This window comes from Tursiops truncatus, chromosome 4 (assembly GCF_011762595.2).
Source record: "Tursiops truncatus isolate mTurTru1 chromosome 4, mTurTru1.mat.Y, whole genome shotgun sequence".
Lineage (NCBI taxonomy): Eukaryota > Metazoa > Chordata > Mammalia > Artiodactyla > Delphinidae > Tursiops > Tursiops truncatus.
Genome location: NC_047037.1, coordinates 75,438,875 through 75,459,075, shown reverse-complemented (window position 1 = coordinate 75,459,075; position 20,201 = coordinate 75,438,875). Strand labels below are relative to the sequence as shown.

General features: G+C 54.7%; 1 protein-coding gene across 4 annotated transcripts in view; it reads right to left on the bottom strand.

Moving 5' to 3' along the window:
• The window catches only part of ADCY5 (adenylate cyclase 5), a 157,402-nt gene that overhangs the window by 35,930 nt on the left and 101,271 nt on the right, over nt 1-20,201 (bottom strand). For all 4 annotated transcript variants that reach the window (XM_073804162.1, XM_073804160.1, XM_073804161.1 and 1 more), the window contains exons 4-11: nt 16,475-16,586; nt 14,844-14,971; nt 12,664-12,822; nt 11,647-11,788; nt 9,567-9,707; nt 2,997-3,019; nt 1,911-2,055; nt 530-627 (exon numbers count right to left, since the gene is read on the bottom strand). In XM_073804162.1, coding sequence (XP_073660263.1) covers nt 530-627; nt 1,911-2,055; nt 2,997-3,019; nt 9,567-9,707; nt 11,647-11,788; nt 12,664-12,822; nt 14,844-14,971; nt 16,475-16,586 — 948 coding nt within the window. The remainder of the gene's footprint in view (nt 1-529; nt 628-1,910; nt 2,056-2,996; nt 3,020-9,566; nt 9,708-11,646; nt 11,789-12,663; nt 12,823-14,843; nt 14,972-16,474; nt 16,587-20,201) is intronic.

Here is a 20,201-nt window from a genome sequence, read left to right as displayed (position 1 = left end):
TCCAACAGCCCATTTCAGAGTGGTCCCCTTGGAAGCCACAGGCCTCTCTCAGTGACACAGCCAGTCCTCAGAAGATTTCAGGAACACCTCTTAGAGAAAAGTCTTCAGAATCTGAAATCCATTCTTTGAAATATCTGGAATAGCATAAAACCCTTATTTTTTGAAGATATACTGTTTTTTTGCAAGAACCAAAGGTCATGCAGAAACCAGCTTGGTGAATACTTTGGGTGGCTCAATGGGCAACAGTGGTCTGCGTTAAAATGGGATGAAGTGGAGAGAAGGGGTCTCCCGTGCGCTAGGCAGTGCCCAGACAGAAGTTTTCCAGCTGCAACGAGCATATGGCCTACCCATCATGGGGCAGGCAGACTCTTGGCTTCCTGGTCTCACTGAGGACAAGACTGTAAACCTTTCTCCCTGTCTGAGCAAATTCAGCTCAGACTCCCACCTCTGCTCTCCTACATGACCTCCCCTCCCACCCCTGGAGCCCCTGCAGCCAGAGGAGGGAGCCCGGGAGGGATGGGGTACTTACTGGGGCACAATGGTGATCTGGACAAAGCAGATGAAGAGGAAGACGAGCGAGGCACATGCCACGTAGGCACCGAATCGGTCATCCACCTGCTTGGAGTACTGAGAGGACATGGGCAGGGTGAGTGGGCGGAGGCACCTGGCCCTGTCTGTTCCAGCCCCCCTCCACCCCAGACACACCTGGGACAGCACGCTCCCAAGACTTGGAAGACCCAGTCGAGAACCAGCACTAGCCTTAGCTCTCAAGAAACCAGTCCACTCACTACATGGTGGTGCCTGTGGGGAGGGCTGTTGAATTATGCTAAACCAGAAACTCTGCAGGCTGGGTCACCATGAGAATAACTCATAATGGTCATGGCTCACATTCCTGAGCACGAACTACACACCAGAACGCGTGCTGGGGCTTGCAACCATCACTGCACATCCTCACAAGAGCCCCAGGAAATAGGCACAGGACTGCTGCTGTTTCTACTTCAGAGATGAGCGAGCTGAGGATCAGAGAGGTCACTCAACTCGTCCAGTGTCACAGAGCTCATCTCCAAGGTCCTGACTCCCAGCCCCCACCCTCCCCACGACACCAACCAGATGCACAAATGGCCGTGCTGGCAGAGTCACCCAGAGAGGGTAATCCATGAGTCAGTTCCATTTATGCTGGTAAACAGACTAAGTTCCCTTCCCATAATTCTTCCCTCCTGATTAGGCGTGCCTCATTTGACCACGGCATGAGTTCACAGGAGCCCATGTTGACGGAACACAAGGGAGACTCTGTGACATGTAGCAAAGACCCTGGACCAGGGTCTTGTTCTGGCTCTGTCACTACTTCACTGGGTGGCCTAGAGCAAGTCACCCAGATACTCTGAGCTTTATTTTCTCAGTCACAATTAAAGGAGACAGGACAAAGAGCTCTTGACTGCCCCTTCCAACTCTAATACTCTGAGTTTCCAGTGTGCCAAAGGCAGCTGGATGGTCCATTGGAAACTATAATAATAATAACAATAGCAATAAAATAATACAAATAGCAGTGTTTATTGAACACCTACTATGTGGCAGGTACTGTTTCACGTGTTTTACATATATGGATGTTTAATCCTCACTATGACACCATGAGGTAGGTATGTTAAAAATCCCCATTTCCCAGATAAGGAAACTGAGACACAAAGAAATTAAGATGTATCCTTTTCCACCAAGGAAGTCTCCCTAAAACCCCCATTTCCTGGGTAGGGCAGCATCAGAGCCGGGAAATGGAAGTGACAAGAAGGAGCTCTTTCCAGGGCGGAGACAGGGGAGGGAGCCGTCCTGTTGCCTCCTTTCCCTCCCCTTGGTCCTGGTTCTGCACCAGGGTAGGGGTGTGGGGGTGGGGGGTGGTCCCCCCCAGGGTGCTGTACCTTCTTCTCTAAGTCAGGCTCCCTGAAGGTCAAGAGGAACTTGCGAACATGCTCAGATCGTAGCCTGTCGATGCTCCTGGCGTCAATGGCACGGCCCAGAAATTCATCCACTTCATCCTCGGGGTTCGCACTTTCCTGGGCGTTCCTGCGGAGCAAGGGGTGCAGACACAAGACAGGCTGACCACCAGGGGGCGCCGCTAGGGGGCCGGCTCAGCCTGCACACCCGGACCCATCAGAGGGGCTTGATCAGCTCTAATAAGGGGTGGGGAAGCTGGGATTGACACCAGGACGGGCCAGAAGCCCGAGTACTCACATGCGCAGAACACTGCCCAAGGCTCAGACCCGCGGGCTGGGGGGGCCTCACTGACAATAAGGATTTTCTAACCCTATTGATGTATTATTAAATGATAATGATAATATGAATTATTCTCAAGGGTTTGTTTTTCCCCTACAGGTAACAGGCTCTGCTCTTCACTCTCTAGCTGTACTGTCATCCTGAATTGAAGGCTGAGACCAGGAGGCAAGACCTCTGCCGCAGGGCCTGGGAGCCACCTGGCTGCTCTCGCCTGGCCCAGGGGACTCTCTGGGAAGCACGTTTCACAGTCTTTGGGTGCTGAACTAAACACTCTACTTGTAGCGTGGAGCCCAGTCCTCGAGTGGGATTTCTGACAGCCCCTGAGACTGGGGAGTGGAGGAGAGACACAGGCATATTCCTTCAGGGTGCTGGGACGTGGCCAGGCGCTGGCGACCAATGTGCAAAGCCTGCATCTTCCTGGGAGCCGCGCGTGTGTGTGTGCGCGCGTGCACATGCGTGTGCTGAGTGTGTTGTGTGTAGTTGTGTGTGCATACGTGTGTGTGTGCGTGGAGTGGAGACTATAAATGGGGGATGCCCAGGCCCAGCCTCTCTGCCGGGGGCCTGGGCTCCCGGGCTGCTCGTCTCTCAGGTGCAGTGGGCTCTGTTCACTCCCAGCCAAGACTGCAAGACCTGGGCTCCTCCTCCATGGAGTACGGAAACTGAGCTCCCGGCAGATTTGGAGACGTCCCCCAGGCCGAGGGAGCTCAAGTGAAGAAGGACAGGTTACTCACTTGTCCTTGGGATCTTCAAAGCCCTAAAAGAGAGGGACGGAGAGAGGAGGAGAGGAGGATGAGAACCAAGGGGATGAAACGGGGAGGCTGCAGCGCATCCCCTCTCACAGGTCACAGAGAGCACTGTCACTCAGTCATCCCCTCCTTCCTTCATTTGGCAAATACAGCTGGGTTGGGGACAGGCTCCACGCTAGACGCTGGGGGCGCACTGTGATTTTACTTCATCCACTGGCAAAATCCATGAGTCTAAGCTCTTCGTGTCCCCATACCCAATTCCTTGTCATTCCCCAGACCTTCCTTCACCCTCCTCCTGGACCCTGGGCTTGGTGGGTCCCCTCCCAATTCTGCCACCTACTCGGAAATAAGAGACACTGCCAGGCCGATCAATCCCACACGCCTGTGCACACCTGTGCACACACACAGCTCATGCACACTCACACACCCCCAACTCCCGCCAAGCACACATAAAATCTCCTGGGACTTCACAAGTTTTGAGCTTAAGAAAACTAAACTCTGGTTACCTGCAACAGCTCTTCTGGTATCGGAGAACCAATGTGTTCTTCTAAGGCTGGAGCTGGCTGGGGACCCAGGAGGTGAGGAACCTGCCTGCCCTGGTTTGATTACTGTTCTGATGTTCACACACACAGGGCAGGGGTGAGGGTGGGAAGGGCCCTTACTGGTTGCCAAACTCAAGGCCCTACCTAGAGTTCATCTATAAAGGACAGAAGTGTGTCAGGGTCTGACCAACTGTGGCAGAATGGAGGGAGGGGCCTCTAAAATGGGAAGGGGTGGGATCAGGGAGGCAGTGAGGGAGGCACAAGCACCCCAGGACAGGCGGCTTCAGGTTGCCAAGACAAGGACAGAGGGCGGCCTCTTGTCCCTGTGGCCCAGCATGGAACACGCTGCTGGGCAGCCAGGGGGCTTGGCAAATGTCGGGGGAACCCAAACCCCAAATGAACACAGCTCTCTTCATTCCCACTGAGGAGTGGGGTTTACGATGCTCTCCACGAGCCGGAGCTGCCGGGCTCCGAAACAGACGTGGGGCCCGTGGGCACTGAGGTGCTGTCTCTTCTCCTCACCAGCTCAAGGCTCCCAGGGGCCTTGGCAGCCCCTAGTGCCACATCCAAGTGCCCAGCCGTGGGCTCTGAGCTCCTCCCGGGCTGCCCAGTGGCTGTCTTCCTTTCTCCTCGTCCTCTGAGAATCACCAAGCCCTCGGTCCAGGCTGCAGGGCCCCGCCCACCTCACTGTCCCCACTCGAGGCTAGAGGAGTTGGGGTCTCTCATGTGAGTGCCCCATCTGGGGGCAGGCAGGATCTCTAGGGCACAAGCTCGAGTGGGCGGCAGAGAGTCTGGACAGGCCAGTCTCTGTGGACCATGGCGAGGGGCTGGCCCGCTGATCTCCACCCCAGGGGCCAGCAACGATTTTACTCGGAGGACATCCAAGCCACATTATGCCTACGCTGGTCTCTACAGCTCAGAACTATACCTGAAATGTGTCTAATGAACCTGTCTCGGACTTCCTCCAGTGCTCCTTTGGTGGTATGCAGGGGCTGGTGTTGGGGGCCAGGTCCGCTCTAGGCTTCCTGGGTGCCGGGCTGGGGTGGTGAACTGACCGCAGTCAGGGAACACTTTGGTGGATAAACCATGGCAAAGGGCCTTTAAGAACACAGGCCAGCAGACTGGGTTCCAGTCCCCCGACCTGCTTTCTAGTCCTAGGACAACGGTCCCCAGCCGGCAAGGAGGACACTCAGATGGGTTCCTGCCGTTGTGCCTCCGCACTTCTGGAGAGCAGCTCAGCTCAGTGCTTCTGTTTGGTCCCCGAGTCCTCTCCTTCTGACCTACAGCAAGACCAGAGGCCGTGGGCCCCTCTGCTCGTCCACACTGAGGTGCAGACTCCGGTTTGCATGCCTGCCCTGGCAAAGCTGCTGTGGGGAACACTTGGGCCCAGCCTGCCGCCTCTGAAGAATGCACAGCTTACCCGAGCCTGGTTAGATGAGCAGGAGTCCACATACGATCTCCTGTCAACCTTTTTATTAATAAAGAACCTTAGAGAACGTCCCTGGTGGCGCAGTGGTTAAGAATCTGCCTGAAAATGACTCTACTATCCGAAGCAATCTACAGATTCAATGCAATCCCTATCAAACTACCACTGGAATTTTTTCACAGAACTAGAACAAAAAAGTTCACAATTTGTATGGAAACACAAAAGACCCCGAATAGCCAAAGCAATCTTGAGAATGAAAACCGGAGCTGGAGGAATCAGGCTCCCTGACTTCAGACTATACTAAAAAGCTACAGTAATCAAGACAGTATGGTACTGGCACAAAAACAGAAAGATAGATCAATGGAACAGGATAGAAAGCCCAGAGATAAACCCACGCACATATGGTCACCTTATCTTTGATAAAGGAGGCAGGAATGTACAGTGGAGAAAGGACAGCATCTTCAATAAGTGGTGCTGGGAAAACTGGACAGGTACATGTAAAAGTATGGGATTAGATCACTCCCTAACACCATACACAAAAATAAGCTCAAAATGGATTAAAGACATAAATGTAAGGCCAGAAACTATCAAACTCTTAGAGGAAAATATAGGCAGGACACTCTATGACATAAATCACAGCAAGATCCTTTTTGACCCACCTCCTAGGGAAATGGAAATAAAAACAAAAATAAACAAATGGGACCTCATGAAGCTTCAAAGCTTTTGCACAGCAAAGGAAACCATAAATAAGACCAAAAGACAACCCTCAGAATGGGAGAAAATATTTACAAATGAAGTAACTGACAAAGGATTAATCTACAAAATTTATAAGCAGCTCATACAGCTTAATAACAAAAAAAACAAACAACCCAATCCAAAAATGGGCAGAAGACCTAAATAGACATTTCTCCAAAGAAGATATACAGACTGCCAACAAACACATGAAAGAATGCTCAACATCACTAATCATTAGAGAAATTCAAATCAAAACTACAATGAGATATCATCTCACACTGGTCAGAATGGCCATCATCAAAAAATCTAGAAACAATAAATGCTGGAGAGGGTATGGAGAAAAGGGAACCCTCTTGCACTGTTGGTGGGAATGTAAATTGATACAGCCACTGTGGAGAACAGTATGGAGGTTCCTTAAAAAACTACAAATAGAACTACCATATGACCCAGCAATCCCACTACTGGGCATATACCCTGAGAAAACCATAATTCAAAAAGAGTCATGTACCAAAATGTTCATTGCAGCTCTATTTACAATAGCCCAGAGATGGAAACAACCTAAGTACTCATCATCGGATGAATGGATAAAGAAGATGTGGCACATATATACAATGGAATATTACTCAGCCATAAAAATAAACGAAATTGAGCTATTTGTAATGAGGTGGATAGACCTAGAGTCTGTCATACAGAGTGAAGTAAGTCAGAAAGAGAGAGACAAATATTATATGCTAACACATATATATGGAATTTAAGGGAAAAAAATGTCATGAAGAATCTAGGGGTAAGACAGGAATAAAGACACAGACCTACTAGAGAATGGACTTGAGGATATGGGGAGGGGGAAGGGTAAGCTGTGACAAAGCGAGAGAGAGGCATGGACATATATACACTACCAAACGTAAGGTAGATAGCTAGTGGGAAGCAGCCACATAGCACAGGGAGATCAGCTCAGTGTTTTGTGACCGCCTGGAGGGGTGGGATGGGGAGGGTGGGAGGGAGGGAGACGCAAGAGGGAAGAGATATGGGAACATACATATATATATAACTGATTCATTTTGTTGTAAAGCAGAAACTAACACACCATTGTAAAGCAATTATACTCCAATAAAGATGTTAAAAAAAAAAATCTGCCTGACAATGCAGGGGACACGAGTTCGAGCCCTGGTCTGTGAAGATCCCACATGCCGCGGAGCAACTAAGCCCGTGAGCCACAGCTACTGAACCTGCGCTCTAGAGCCCGTGAGCCACAACTACTGAGCCCGTGTGCCACAACTACTGAAGCCCACACGCCTAGAGCCCGTGCTCCGCAACAAGAGAAGCCACCTCAATGAGAAGCCTGCACACCGCAACAAAGAGTAGCCCCTGTGTGCTACAACTAGAGAAAGCCTGCCAGCAGCAACGAAGACCCAATGCAACCAAAACATAAATAAATTTTAAAAATAAATACATAAAAATAATTTAAAAAAAAAGAACCTTAGAGACCTTACAACACTAAACCAGCACAGCTCATTACTACATCTTAAAAGCTGAGCAAAAGTTGGAACAAGATTTAAAGAAATAAACTGCTGACTACGAGTTACTCCCCTCTAACTGCTCTCAGTCACTGCTTAATCCAATCCCCTCCCCTCCACTGCATCTTCAGTGGAAGTCAGGGTAGAAGCTTTCTTTTTGCATATCTTTCCCAAGGGTTTCTGGGCGAGTTTAACACCAAAAGCCAATGGTGTGCCTGGCGGCTGCCAGATCCCATCCCATCCCTGGCCTAGACACTGGGCTGGCAGGGGCCCAGGGGATGGTACTTTGATGCTGGCCCCTCAGGTGACTCTGCCCAGCAAGGACAGGGATGGGGAGCCTCTTCTCTCCCTCTACAGGGGTGTCCCCGAGCTTTCTGATCACTTTGCATTCCCTCCCCACTGGGTGAAGCAACCAACACCACGGAGGAGCCTTTCTGACAGCCAGTCTCCCGTGAGACTGTTTCCCCAGTTACAGCCCTTCTGCTAATTCTTCCAAGGTTTCTTGTCCTAACAATGATTAATGTCTGCCAAATCGGTGCTTATAGTCCAAACTGCCCCCTTGGAGACTCTGAAATACCTAAAGAGTCCACCTACACCAAATATCGCTAAAGAAAAAAACTTTCCGAAGATTTTAAACGGAGAACGTACCAGCAGGCACCTTTCTTGCCTGCTGGTGGTTCCTCTCCACCTCTGTCCTGTCCCATCTTTTTATTCCCTGCTCTCCCTCATCTCCTGCTCCCCGCCCTGCATCTCCCCCTTACCCTCTCTGTCCTCCCGCTCTGGTCTTCCTGAGACCTGTCCTCCTCTTTCCTCCCACCTGGATGAGAGCCTCCCTCCTTGCATTCTGCTCTCAGTCTCCCCCTTTCCTCTCACTCCCTCTCTCACCTCTTGGCTGTCCTGGTCAAGTGGGTAGAGAGTCCACAGGAGATGATTCAAGAACTGGGGTGAGAACAGGGGGGGATCCAGCAACTGCTCTTTGCTTTGGGGAGGGGCCTGGAGGGAGCAGGAGTGGGGCCTGGAGCCCTGGGTGGCACTGACCAGGCCTGGGACGTCTAAGTTCAAAGCCCTGGGGCAAGGCTGACCTTTCCCACTCTTTGTCGCTTAGGACCTTGTTGTCCTGCAAGTTGTTTCTTTACCACCAGAAGTTAAAATGGTGATCTTGACTCAATTCACTTTTTTCTTCTGTACATTTTCCTTAAACCTTTGTCATCTGCTATTTGCTAGCTGGCAAGGAGCAGAATGACAGGTCCCTAGCCTGTCCCCTCCCTCAGACCCCTGGATCTGTCTGCCGACTCAGCTGGACTCCCATGGAGTCTCTCTCTAATCCCTGCTGCTGCAGCTTAAACCCAGTCTGATCCACAGGCCCCCAACGTGGGGATCCTAGTGTCGGCATGGACCCCCATTCCTCTACCTGGATCTGTGGGAACTCAGTGGACATGCACACACACACACACACACACACACGGCTTCCTCACCCATCCCTCCCTCAGAGTGGGCAACTCCTGCCTGGGTACCAGGCTGCCCTTGACCTGAGGAGTGTGCTCAGATGCAGAAGCCAAGATCTCAGATAAAAATAAAGAACTGCTTCAAACTGACTTCTTGTCATCCCTCATTCTCTTCTTCCCACCCTCTGAAGTCTTCTTTCTAGCATGACTGATAGAACACAGGCAGGGCATCCTGAATTAGCCCGTCCCTGCTGTGTGCAGGGGTGGTTGAGGGTGTCTGTCCTCTGAGGCCGGCAGGGTCCCTTGAGATGGAGGCAGCACCCCTACCACGGCCTCTGCTCACTCAGCCTGCGTGCTCCCACAGGAAGACTGGAATTAGCAGGGCGGTTCTCAGCACAGAGGGCAAAAAGACCATCACCTGGCACTCGCCAAAAAGCACAGGGATGGTTTCTGAGCGACTGGGCCAGAAGATGTGTTTCAACTGCCTGGGAAATGCAACAGATGCTGGAAGGTGTCTGACAAGCCTGTGCCCACCCAACTCCCCGGGGCTCCCCAGACAGGGCCAAGAGGCCCTGGAGGCTGTGTTTGGACCTTGAGTCCAGCCAGATGGGTCTGCTTCCAGCCTATACCAGCAAGGTCTGCCAAGGGGGAGGGAAGAAGGGGCTTCACCGCTCTGCTCCAAAGCCAAATCTGGCCTGCCAAGAGATGGTGGGGCCCACGGAGAAAGCCCAGGGCCGGAAGTCAGGCGCTCTGTCTCCTGGTCCAAAGTCAGGGTGAGCCCCCTTCCAACGATCCCTTCTGGGTAACAGGAGGGGCCTGGCCCAGTCCTCACACCCACAGAAGGCCCTAGCCCTGGACAGTGCGGCCCACACACTGCGCTGCCAGCTACTCACCATCCGTTTCATCTCCTTGGACACCTGGTTGCCACCCAGGTGGTTGTAGAAGGGACGCTCGGCCCCCCAGTGTGGTGGGTTGTGTCCGATCGAGTTGGTTCTCTGGCGATTCATCTTGGCAATCATGGCCTTCTCTTCTTTCTGGGAGAGCAACATAGATGCGTCAGCCCGTGGGTAGGGTCCATCAGGTGAGCCCAAGTAGGGAGTTTCTCATTCCTCCCAGGTGCCTGGCCAGGTAGGGGTCAAGACAGTACCTCCCTCCCTTCTCTGCACAGTCCGGAGCCCTGAGGTCTGCCAAGATCCTAAAGCTCACCCAAGAAATCGTCCTAAATCCCTCCGAACTCCCCAGCGCCAGCCCTGGCTGGGAGCTGGGAGCCTCAGGTGGGAGCAGCAGAACAGCATGACGAGGTTTGTCTTGTTAGAAAGCCAAGGGGCATGGGAACATCTGTCGCTGGCATTGAATTTTAGATGTGGGCAGAGCCTGGGTCTGAAAGTGCTTGGGGGATGATGGACGGAGAGGAAACATGAGATTCCAATTTCCACCCCAAAACAGGCATGTTCTAGCAGAGCGAGTAGTAGGACAGGCCCTGCAGCTTCCGGACGTTTGGGTCATTAGAACATGAGATTCAAGGGCTGACGCGCACTGCACAAATACAGCAACGGGGCCTCAGCCAGCTCTCCACGTGCCAACCACAACCTATCTGTCCATCCATCCAAATGAGCTCGAGGTGGAGGGTTGGAGAGGCCCTGGGGGGACCTGGGTGGCCTTCCCTTCAACTCCCTCCCTGAGCCTGGGAAGGGAGCCGGCCAGATCAGAGGCAGAGGGGAGGGGACACAGCCTGCTTCAGCAGACACTGCTCTGAGTCGGGGCTGGAGGGGTGGGGGGTGTCCTTTTCTGTCTCCATTTCATCTTTTCTGAGCCACTTGTCAAGCTAGAAGAATCAAGACCCAGAGAACCCAGGGCAGAGGGTACCCCTTCAGCCTGGGCAGGGCAGGAAGGTGAGGCTCGAGGCGCTATGGGCCCAGCAGACAGGAGGAGTGTGGGAGGGGGCCTGGGAGGATTTCAGTTCATTTATACTCCAGCCGAACAACAAGCAAATGCTTTAAAATGAGTCGATTAAGCCACTAAGTGCTTTCCCCAGAGTCCCTAAATCCTCCCATCCCTCTTTCCGGATGTCTGTGGCAGGGCCTGACACCGCTCCCTCAGAGGCACCCCGTAGCCAGGTCCTGTGTGCTGGGATGTGTGGAGGGTGAGGTGTCCCTCCACCTCTCAGGGTGGACACCTGCCTCAAAGAGCTCTGCCCACCTTGAAGAATCTACTTTTGCTGTCTCCAAGACTTTCTCTGAACTTTTCTCGCAGCTTAATTTTGTCTTCAGTCTAATTCCTTAGGACAGAAACAGGGAAGCTTTTCTCTATCAAAGGGCTCTGACCAATAGATAAATTCAATTGAAAGATTTATAAGTAAAAGGCATTTTAATTAAGGAAAAATGTAAAATATAACATGTTCTCATTTGCTTTAAAAATTAAGAACATGGAACGTGACACTATTAAAAATAGAACACTGAAGTCTGCTAATAATTCAGTTTTATATTTTGGCAAGTGTGGGCTGAGACAAAAGAAGGAAGAAGAAAGACTGGAAAGTGCAAGAGGGGAAAAGACAGAGTTTCAAGAAACAGAGGTGTATAAGGACAGGCAGAGAGAGAGCGAGATCCACCTGGTTTAGGTAACAGACAAGGAACGAGATGGAAATAAAGGACGTGGTATATACAGAGTTCCCTGATGCTTCTTTTCCATCTTGTGGCCTTCTGCTGTATTGTTACTAACCGATCTGAGGTGTGTTGCTTTTTCTGCAACAGAAGCAAAATGAAAACCTCCCCTCTTTGCCACCAGCCTTTACAAAGCCTCTGTAGCTCTCACGTCCTTCCTGAGATGCGGGAACCACGACTGCATAAGAAATTCAGGAGTTGCCTCAACGAAAGAGTAAGAGGAGAAGGAAGCAGCAGGCTAAGCAACGTTCCTCCCCAAAGAATGAAGCCCTCCCACCCCCCCGCCCCCCACCCCAGCCCTCGGTCCCCGGACCCGCTTCTGGGTGCAGCGCAGGATGAGGAAGGTCTCGATACTGTGCTCTTTGAGGTAGGCGTTGCGCTCGCCCCCACCGCCCGGCTCCACTTCGTAGTCGCCGTTCAGGTAGTTGAGTGTGGCCTTGGTGATGTGGATGCGTCTACGGGTAGCGGGGGAAGCAGGGAGAGGAGGGCAGCAGACGTGAATTCAGAACCCCTGCTCCCGTGCAGAACCAAACTGTAAGCAACTCAGTCAGCATTCGAATCCCAGGGCCCCGAACTCTGACTCAAATGCTAACCCCTACCTGGATCTCTCAGTGGATTGTATCCCTCCAACCTCATCAAGATGGCAAGGTGGGCTCCTCGCCAGCTCGTGTTCACCGAGACCACACCGCATCACATCGGCATCACGTTATTACAGGGATGTAACACATCGGCCTGCCGGGAGAGCACGGCCTCCGGTCTCACAAACTTTGCAAACCTGCTCAGGAGCCAGCAGTGGCTCCTGCTGACTGCAGGACTGCGTCCAAATTCCCCAGCCTGGCATGCACGTCCTTAACACAGGCACTGTTTCTCCCACTGGTTCCTAAAAGGCCATCTGCTCTACTTGCATTCCCTGAAGTACTGTGTTTTCCTCTGCCTGTGCCTGTCCTCAGCCTGGCAGCTCCCCTGACCCTCACCTTCCTCACCTGCCCCCATCCTGCCCCGTCTGCCAGGCCAGTTGACCTTCCACCTCCTGGCCACCCCCGGAATTATCCAGGGGTCCTCCCTCCTCTAGAAGCCTACCCTGACCTCCTGCGTCTCACGACAGGCCGCCAGGTTCTATGTAAATATTTTCTGGGTGAAGACTGGGTGAAGGTTGGGGCCACGCTCCCTACAAGTTGCCATGTATGGCGTCAGTGCTTGGTTACTAGAGGAATTCCACTTAAATTCTGCCAACCCCAGGGCTGCAGCTACCCGGTCCTGCCCACCCTAGCCCTTTCCCCATGACAGCCACCTGGGTGGGCCGGGCGGGAAGCTGCCCTCACTCACTCACCCCGCCTTGCCTCCAGCCTCCATGTGGTTGGCCAGCGTGACGTCGTTAGACCAGACGTCGAACTGCCACTTCCTGAGGCCAAGGACGCCACAGTGCACTCGCCCGCTGTGGATTCCCACACGCATGTTCACGTTGACACCTGTCACCTCCCGGACCAGCCTAGGGATGGAGTAGGGGTAAGGCCGGGAGGGGGTCAGGGCCATGCGCAGAGAGGTCAGGGTGCGTGAGAAGGTGCAGGGGTCAAAGAGTCATTTCTCTCCAGGCCAGCCCAAATCCAGAGTCTGAGACTGCGCATCCTGAAGGGCAGGGCTGGGCCCTGGTGCCCAGGGGCTGAGGGTTGTGAGAGGCGCTGCTTCCCAGCTTGCCCGCAAGGTGGCGCAGTGCCTCACACTACGCCCCAGGCCCACTGCTTCTCCCCAGCGAGGGCACCTGAGCCAGCGCTACCCTCAGTCAATAATTAAGTTGTTCTGAAAATGCAAGCGCACGTTAGTGCCGATTTGAGTCGACAGGAAAGTTATAGTCACTCCAAACCCCACTCATGTAATTCTCGGATTTACCCACATTGCTGCTTCTTCGACATTAGCAGGATAATGGAGAAAAAGAGAACATAGGCCCTGCCCAGGAAAGATAGGGGAGCTGGGGCAGGTGCGGGGGACCAGGGGTGCTCCACGTGCTAGAAGACAGCGCCAACCCCATCACATGTACCACGCACGTATTCGGGGCGGGCCGCCTGTAGGAGGGGGAGTGGGATGGAAGCTCTACAGCTCTGGGTATGCGTCTGGGGCCCGGGGTCTGTGGAAAAGGGAGCCGGTGCTCTGGGGGGAGGGTCACAATGTGCACTTCTTGGGGACCTGGACCTTCCTTGGCTCCCTGGGGATGGACCCACTCAGCCAGCCATGGGGCCGGCAGTCTGACTTGGCCTGGTGGGCAGGACCACCGTGTGGGCTCCAGCTCTCACCCCACCCCACCACTGAGAGGCTGACACCTACCACAGGGAATATTTATGTCATCCATCTATTTCTCTCGTCCTGGGATCAACTCTGCAAATACCTCTGCTGGAGCTGTGCCTTCCATCCACAGGGCCTCTGGCCACTGGCTTAGGTTGATATCTCTCATTCTACCTTTTTGGCTTCACTCCAAGGCCACCTTCTTCATGAAGCCTTTCTGGGTCCTCCCAGTGAAATCAACTGCCCCCTCCTGGCCCCTCCCACCGCAGTTTGCCTCTCTTACCTGATGGTGTCCACTGGGCATGCCTGGTATCAGAGCAACGGGAGTCCTGGCCCCTCAACAGGCTCTGTGCTTCCAGGCAAGGGACCCCCTGTCTAGCCCGGGCACACAGGGGCACTCGGCAAACGCTGCCGAAAGGAACTGAGCCAAACAGGATGGACCGGGCCACCTTCTGGGCCAGTTACTCTGACCTCTGACCTTGCCCACTGTGGCTTTTCCTTTGCCCCACTCAGTCTACTTCTAAAGCTCCCAGTTTTGGAACCTGGACGCAATCTCTGGCCTGCTCCCTTGGCTGACCTGTAAGCTGGGCTTGTCCATGTTGCCTAATGACTGGGGCTCCTTCTGTGGTCAGCAGTGACCAAGCATCGGCCAAAGATCCTGGCTGCTACTGCCGGCAGGGAGGATGGACTTTCTTAAACGGGAGCACCTGTGTTTGCATCCACCTGCCTAGCAGTATTACCCTGGGGAGCCGTTTAGCCTCTGTGAGCCCAACCTTTCTCATCTGTGAAGACATGGGACTGGTGACTTCTACCCCTGGCTGGGTGGTTGTGAGAAGACATGAGGCCTGGGGTGCAAGGCCCTGCCATGGCACAGGGTACAGCACAGCCGCCAGCCAGTCCTCCTTTCCTGGAGGGGTGACTCCATACCTCCTGCTGCCCTGGAGTCTGCAAAGCCCTCCCTTCTTCCAGGACATGTCCCTCTGTGCAGAGCTTCCCAGGCTGCTGTGAGCACAGGAGCCCGGGAGGAGGCTCAGAGCCTGGAGGTGTGAATCTACCCTCCGGTGTGGCCAGGGTCCTTGGGAGGTGGCTTTGCCCCACTATTTCCCTGCTTCCATCAGTCCAACACGAGTCAGTTACTCGGGATATGGGACAGTCCCCCTGCAGACAGACGGTCCCACTGGAGATGGACAGTGTCCCCACAGGCGGGCAGTCACCCTGGAGACGGGCACTTACGAGATGGCCTCAATCATGTCCATGCCCATCTCCACGCAGCAGTGGGCATGGTCAGCCCTGGCTTCAGGCAGCCCTGAGACGCAGTAATAACAATCTCCCAGGATCTTAATACGTAAACAGTGATTCTCCTGGAAAGCAAATTAATTTTAAAAATTAAAAATAGTAGGAAAGAGAAGTGGGAGGGAAAGAAACAGGAAGCAAACAGATTCACCCCATGCCTGGAATAACTTGCCTTTTAGGGCAGCGAGCACAGACCCAGTGCCGGCATGAGGTGTGGCCCCAGCCTGGGGACAGGCTTATCGGGAGCCGTGGGGGACGGAGGACAGGCTGAGCCGCGCTCGAGAAGCATTCCAGCCACCCCAGGCCCAGGAACTCACTCTTTTGGCCACAGCTGAGGCCCAAGAAGAATACAGCTGGTCCAGTGTGGCAGCAAATGGGGCAGACTCATCAGGGTGAGAGGCCCCGAGCTGAGAGTGAGGGGCCCATCCCACTCCCAGCCCTGCGACACGCTCTGACTCCTGGTCTACGGTTCTACTAACAGTTTTATGACTCCCCTTTTATGAAAAGACTGAAGCAGAAGTGAGATATAACCAAAGCTCGCCTGACCCCCAGCCTGAGATTTTTATCCAAGACAGTTCTGCTAAGCCAAAGACAGCCACAGAGCAGAAGCACCCGCCCGCTGCAAGGTCACCCCTCAGGCCGCAACCGATGCATAACTGGGATTGAGATGGACCGCCATTAATCACCAATTCTGAGCTGTCCAAGTCTGCTTCCCAGAGGTTACTTCGTGAAGCTGGTACGCTGGGACCCAAGTATCTGTGCGCCCTGGACTCTCCTTCAAGGCCCTTCCAAAACCCAAGGGCAGAGCATGTCCCCGTTCACCTCGCCCACACTCGGTGATAAAATCAGTGAGGTGTGAGGCCCACCATCAATGCCCTTGGAGGCCCTTGGCACCGTCTCTCATCCATGATCTGCCTGGTGTCCTGTGACGGCCCAGGGGACGTGTCCACCTCTCGGTGGACACTGCAGTAAGTGGGCCCCGACATAGGACTCTCCAAAGGCACAGAGCATCGCTCAGAGCCACAAAGGCTGGGAAAGGACGGCAGAGTATAAACAGGGACTAACGAACGTGTGTCCCTCACCACTCCATGCCCGGGGAGGGGGTCACTTCCAATCTGTCCCAACGTGGAAGAGTCCTCTTTCCATAAGTCTCTTGGGTGACACACAGCTGTCTGCAGGCCAGTTGAGATTCAGACTCATTTATTATTTTTTTTTATCACTCTGGCCACCCTCATCAGCAACGTGGCTCTGTGGCACCGAATTTGCTCCTCCAAACACAAATTCCACAAATTCAGGGGTCAGGGCAGCATTTCCTGCAGGCCTCACCACCCCTTTCCACTGATGGAGGGCTTGCTCCCTTGCGACCGGTGACACTGTGAGCATCTCTGAGTGTGCGGCGGGGCTGACGTGAGGCGTGAGGACACGCAGCCACAGCCTGTACGGCCCCCCCTCCCCAGTCCCCGATGGCGGACTCTGCAGCACCCTACCCCAGGCGGCCCAGATCAGGCCACCCTTCCGGCCCCGGCTCGGGCACACGGGGTCCCCAGGGCAGTGGGCAGAAGGTGACTCACTGCAGCCAGCTTGTCGAAGCGGGCGAAGAGCTCGTTGAGGGTCATGACGAGCTCCTGGGCAGTGCACTGGGACGCCAGGCTGGTGAAGCCCTCGATGTCAGCAAACAGGATGCTAGAGAGACAGGGGGCAAGACCCCCGTGAGGAAGGAAGGTCAGGGGGACGCAGCTGGGGCCACCCTCCGCCTTAGGAGGGCTGCCAGCCAGCAAGAGTCCCGGGAGCTCCAAACGGCTGCTGGGGAGGGGAGAGAGAGAGCTGACGCTGGTGGTCTCTCCCAGCTGGTAGGGAAATGCCAGGCCAGCCCTCCTTTCTGTAACTCCCTGCACCCTCGCTCCCACCCAGGAGGAAAGGGGGGCCGAGGCGCGTGAGGCCGGGGGGCGTACGTCTGCCTGAGGCCATGCAAACAGGGCCTGCTCCCCTCACCCTCAGCCACCTCTCAGGCCTGCCCCCCGTTTGACCCCTGAGCAGCCCCCTCAAGGTAGCTGGGTCCAGGAGAAGGGTCTTTGGTTCACCTTGTCTGCAAAGTGTTTCAGGCCCTAATGGCGGCCGTACAGAGGTCTCACTTCCCAAACCCATACACAGGGAATCCAACCCCAGGCCCTCCATACCGAGGGAGTCCTCTAGAAGAGACAGAATAAAGAGGCCCAGGGAGGAGGGAGAGGAAGACACAGCCAGTAGGCGTCTCTGGAAGCCCCCCAACTTGTCCTGCCGGCTCCTTCGGCCTCATCCCCGGGGCCCTCGGGTGCACCCGCGGGTCCCTGCATCGCACGCTGTGATCTTTCATCTGTTCCCGAGACTGAACGTGTCTTCCTTTTCTTTCCAAACAGACTACGAGAGGTGAGGCCCCAGGGCCAGAATGTGTAAGGGCCCCAAGAGTTTTTTCTTAAAATGGACACAGAAATGCACTAACTCTTGTGGGCTGAGATGCTCCTGGTGGCTGGGCCCGGGGACTGGGGTTTCCGACCTGCCACCTCACTGAGCCCTCCAGGCAGCCCTGAAGGGGGGCCCGGTGGGCCCATCCCAAGATGAGGAGCCTTGGGGAAGAGCCACGGACGGTAGCTTGGGGGCTCTTCCCCACGGCCTCTGCTCTCTCCTCTGATCCACGCGGCTCCCGAGGCTCCGGACCGACAGTCTCGCTTCAAATTAGAGTGTAGAACTAAACATGCCTTGTCATTTTATTTGGAAAATGTGTGTTCATGCATTAAGCATATCTTTTCATTCTGCTGTCTGACATCCGGGGTCTTCCTGACCTGGGGAGCCTGCCTCTCCCAGGCCAGCCAGTTCCTAGAGATGGTCAACCACTCGCCTTGGAGTCCAGAGCCTCCCACCCCAGTCAGGTTCCCACACCTGGCCCACCACTCCCCTGCCCTACTCACCCGAGGGACAAGTGCCAGGTAACTCGGACAGTCCTACGCCTCAGAGCCCACCGACATTATTCAAACTAGCCAATCCCAAGCCTGCTTACCCTGCCTCACCCATTCCTTCCTGCAGAAACCTCAACAGAGGCTCTAGCCCACGTTTCCCCTCACGCTGCCTCCTCACTGACCCCTGTGCTTCCCCGGGTGCCCCCCAGCCCATGGCGTAACGCATCCTCTCCCCTCGGGACCTGTGAGTAACAAACTGTCTTTTCAATGGCAGCCGTCTCCTGATCTGCTGGCCTCACCATACCTGGATAATAATAACACCTACATTTTAAAATAGTTGGACATTGTTCTAAGCACTTTACATGTATGAACTCATTTAAGCCTCACAACCACCCTTTGAGGTTGGAATCCTTTTCGAGGTAAGAAAACTGAGGCACAGAGAGGTCGAGTCACCTGCCCAAGGCCACACAGGCTCGTGTGGGTCCACAATCCAGGAGTTAAGCCAATAAGTACTATGCTGTCTGTTGGCCCCACAGTCATCTTAAATGAGTAAAAGCACAGGTCACTGGTCTGGCATTGTCTACGGGGCAGAGGGAGGGGGAGGGACAGGTGTGGGCTGCCGTAGGCGGGCAAGTACAGGACTCCATCGTGAGGGGACACGCTCTGCACCAGCTTACACGAGGGGAAGTGGGAGCGCATCTCGGGGCTTGGGCTAGGCAAGTACAAGAAAAGTACAGGAGGGCAGCCCCCAGGCCCCGAGCCCAGTGCTGTTTCCCGGCTCCGAGGCTCCGAGGCTCCTCTGGCCATCCTGACCCCAGTTCAGACCAGCAGACAAGTGCAGGAGGAAAGCCAAAGAGGGTGGGAGAAATGGGGGAGCTGGCAAGAGAGGAGACAAGTGAGGGGGACGGAAGGAAAGGTAAGGAGGAGGAGCAGAGAGGAGAGACTGTCAGCCCACAGGACTCAGAAACCAGACAAGCAGCTCCAGAGTGGCAGCCACGGGGCCGGGGCTCAGAAGATGAAAGGGAGCCGGAGCCCCCATCAGGCTTTTTTTGTTGTTTTTTTTTTTGCCGTACGCGGGCCTCTCACTGCCGCGGCCTCTCCCGTTGCGGAGCACAGGCTCCAGACGCGCAGGCTCAGCGGCCATGGCTCACGGGCCCAGCTGCTCCGCGGCACGTGGGATCCTCCCGGACCGGGGCACGAACCCGTGTCCCCTGCATCGGCAGGCGGACTCTCCACCACTGCGCCACCAGGGAAGCCCCCCCTCCCATCAGGCTTTGATGCCTGGTGTCTGGCAGACAGGCTCAGAACCCCGCCCGGGGGGAGTCTGTTGGTATCCACACTGGTGAGAGAGAAGCACGTGAAGGGAAGCGGCCATGCTCCAGACGCTGACCCCGGCTCCCCAAGGACGTTCAGACCCCTAGCCCAGCCCACCAGCCACCTCCCTGGCTCTCAGTCTCTCAGGAGCCCCACCCCACCCGGGAAGAAGGGAAAGGTCTCTCCTGGTCTACGTGAAAGCACCATGACACAGTTGTTCTGGAAATTCTTCTTTAACTTAGATAATCAAAGCCAAGGGGAGTTGGGGTCAAGACAGCTGCTCCGGAGTCAAGAACACCTTTAGTAAGTGTCAGTATTTCGAATGCAAAGCCGCAGGCACCAGGCCCAGCAGCTGTTCCACACTGGGTCCCAGGCTACAGAGCAGAAGCCTGGCTTTGGGGGCTGATGAGACCCCCCCCCCCCATGGTGGGAAGGAAAAAAAATCTCCAAACCCGGCAGAGGCAGGAACGCTACTGGGCAGGGTGACCCGCAGCACCAAGCCAGGGAGAAGAGGGCAGGAGGAAAAGCACGGGCCGCCCCTAGAAGCACTAGGCAGACGTGTGTGGACCAGGGCTCGGGGGCCTCGCTTCACTGAGCCCTGAGCCCTGCAGCTGCTTGAGCTCACCTAGCCACTCAGCCAGGATGGCCTCTGCCCGCCACGTGTGGACATGGGCAGGCCTGCAACCCTTCTCCTTCTCCACAGGGACCTGGCTGGGCCTAGGAGAGCACTTTCTCCACTGCAGCTTTCATCTGCTAGACCAGTGGTTCTCAGAGCTGGTGTCCATCAGAATCCCCCTGGAGCTTTTATATGGAGAAGTCCCGGAGCCCCATCCCCAGAGATTCGGACTTCATCGGCCTGGGGTGGGGCTCTGCTATTGATTGGTTTTGTTCTGTTCTGTTTTGTTTTATTGTAATCTTCCCTGGTGACTCTAATATGCAGCCAGGGTTGAGAACCAGGGTACTGGTTTAAATGTCACCTTCTCAAGGCTTCCTCCACCCTATTTAAATCTACAACCCCTCCCATATGTCTAAGTCCCTTATCTACTGTATT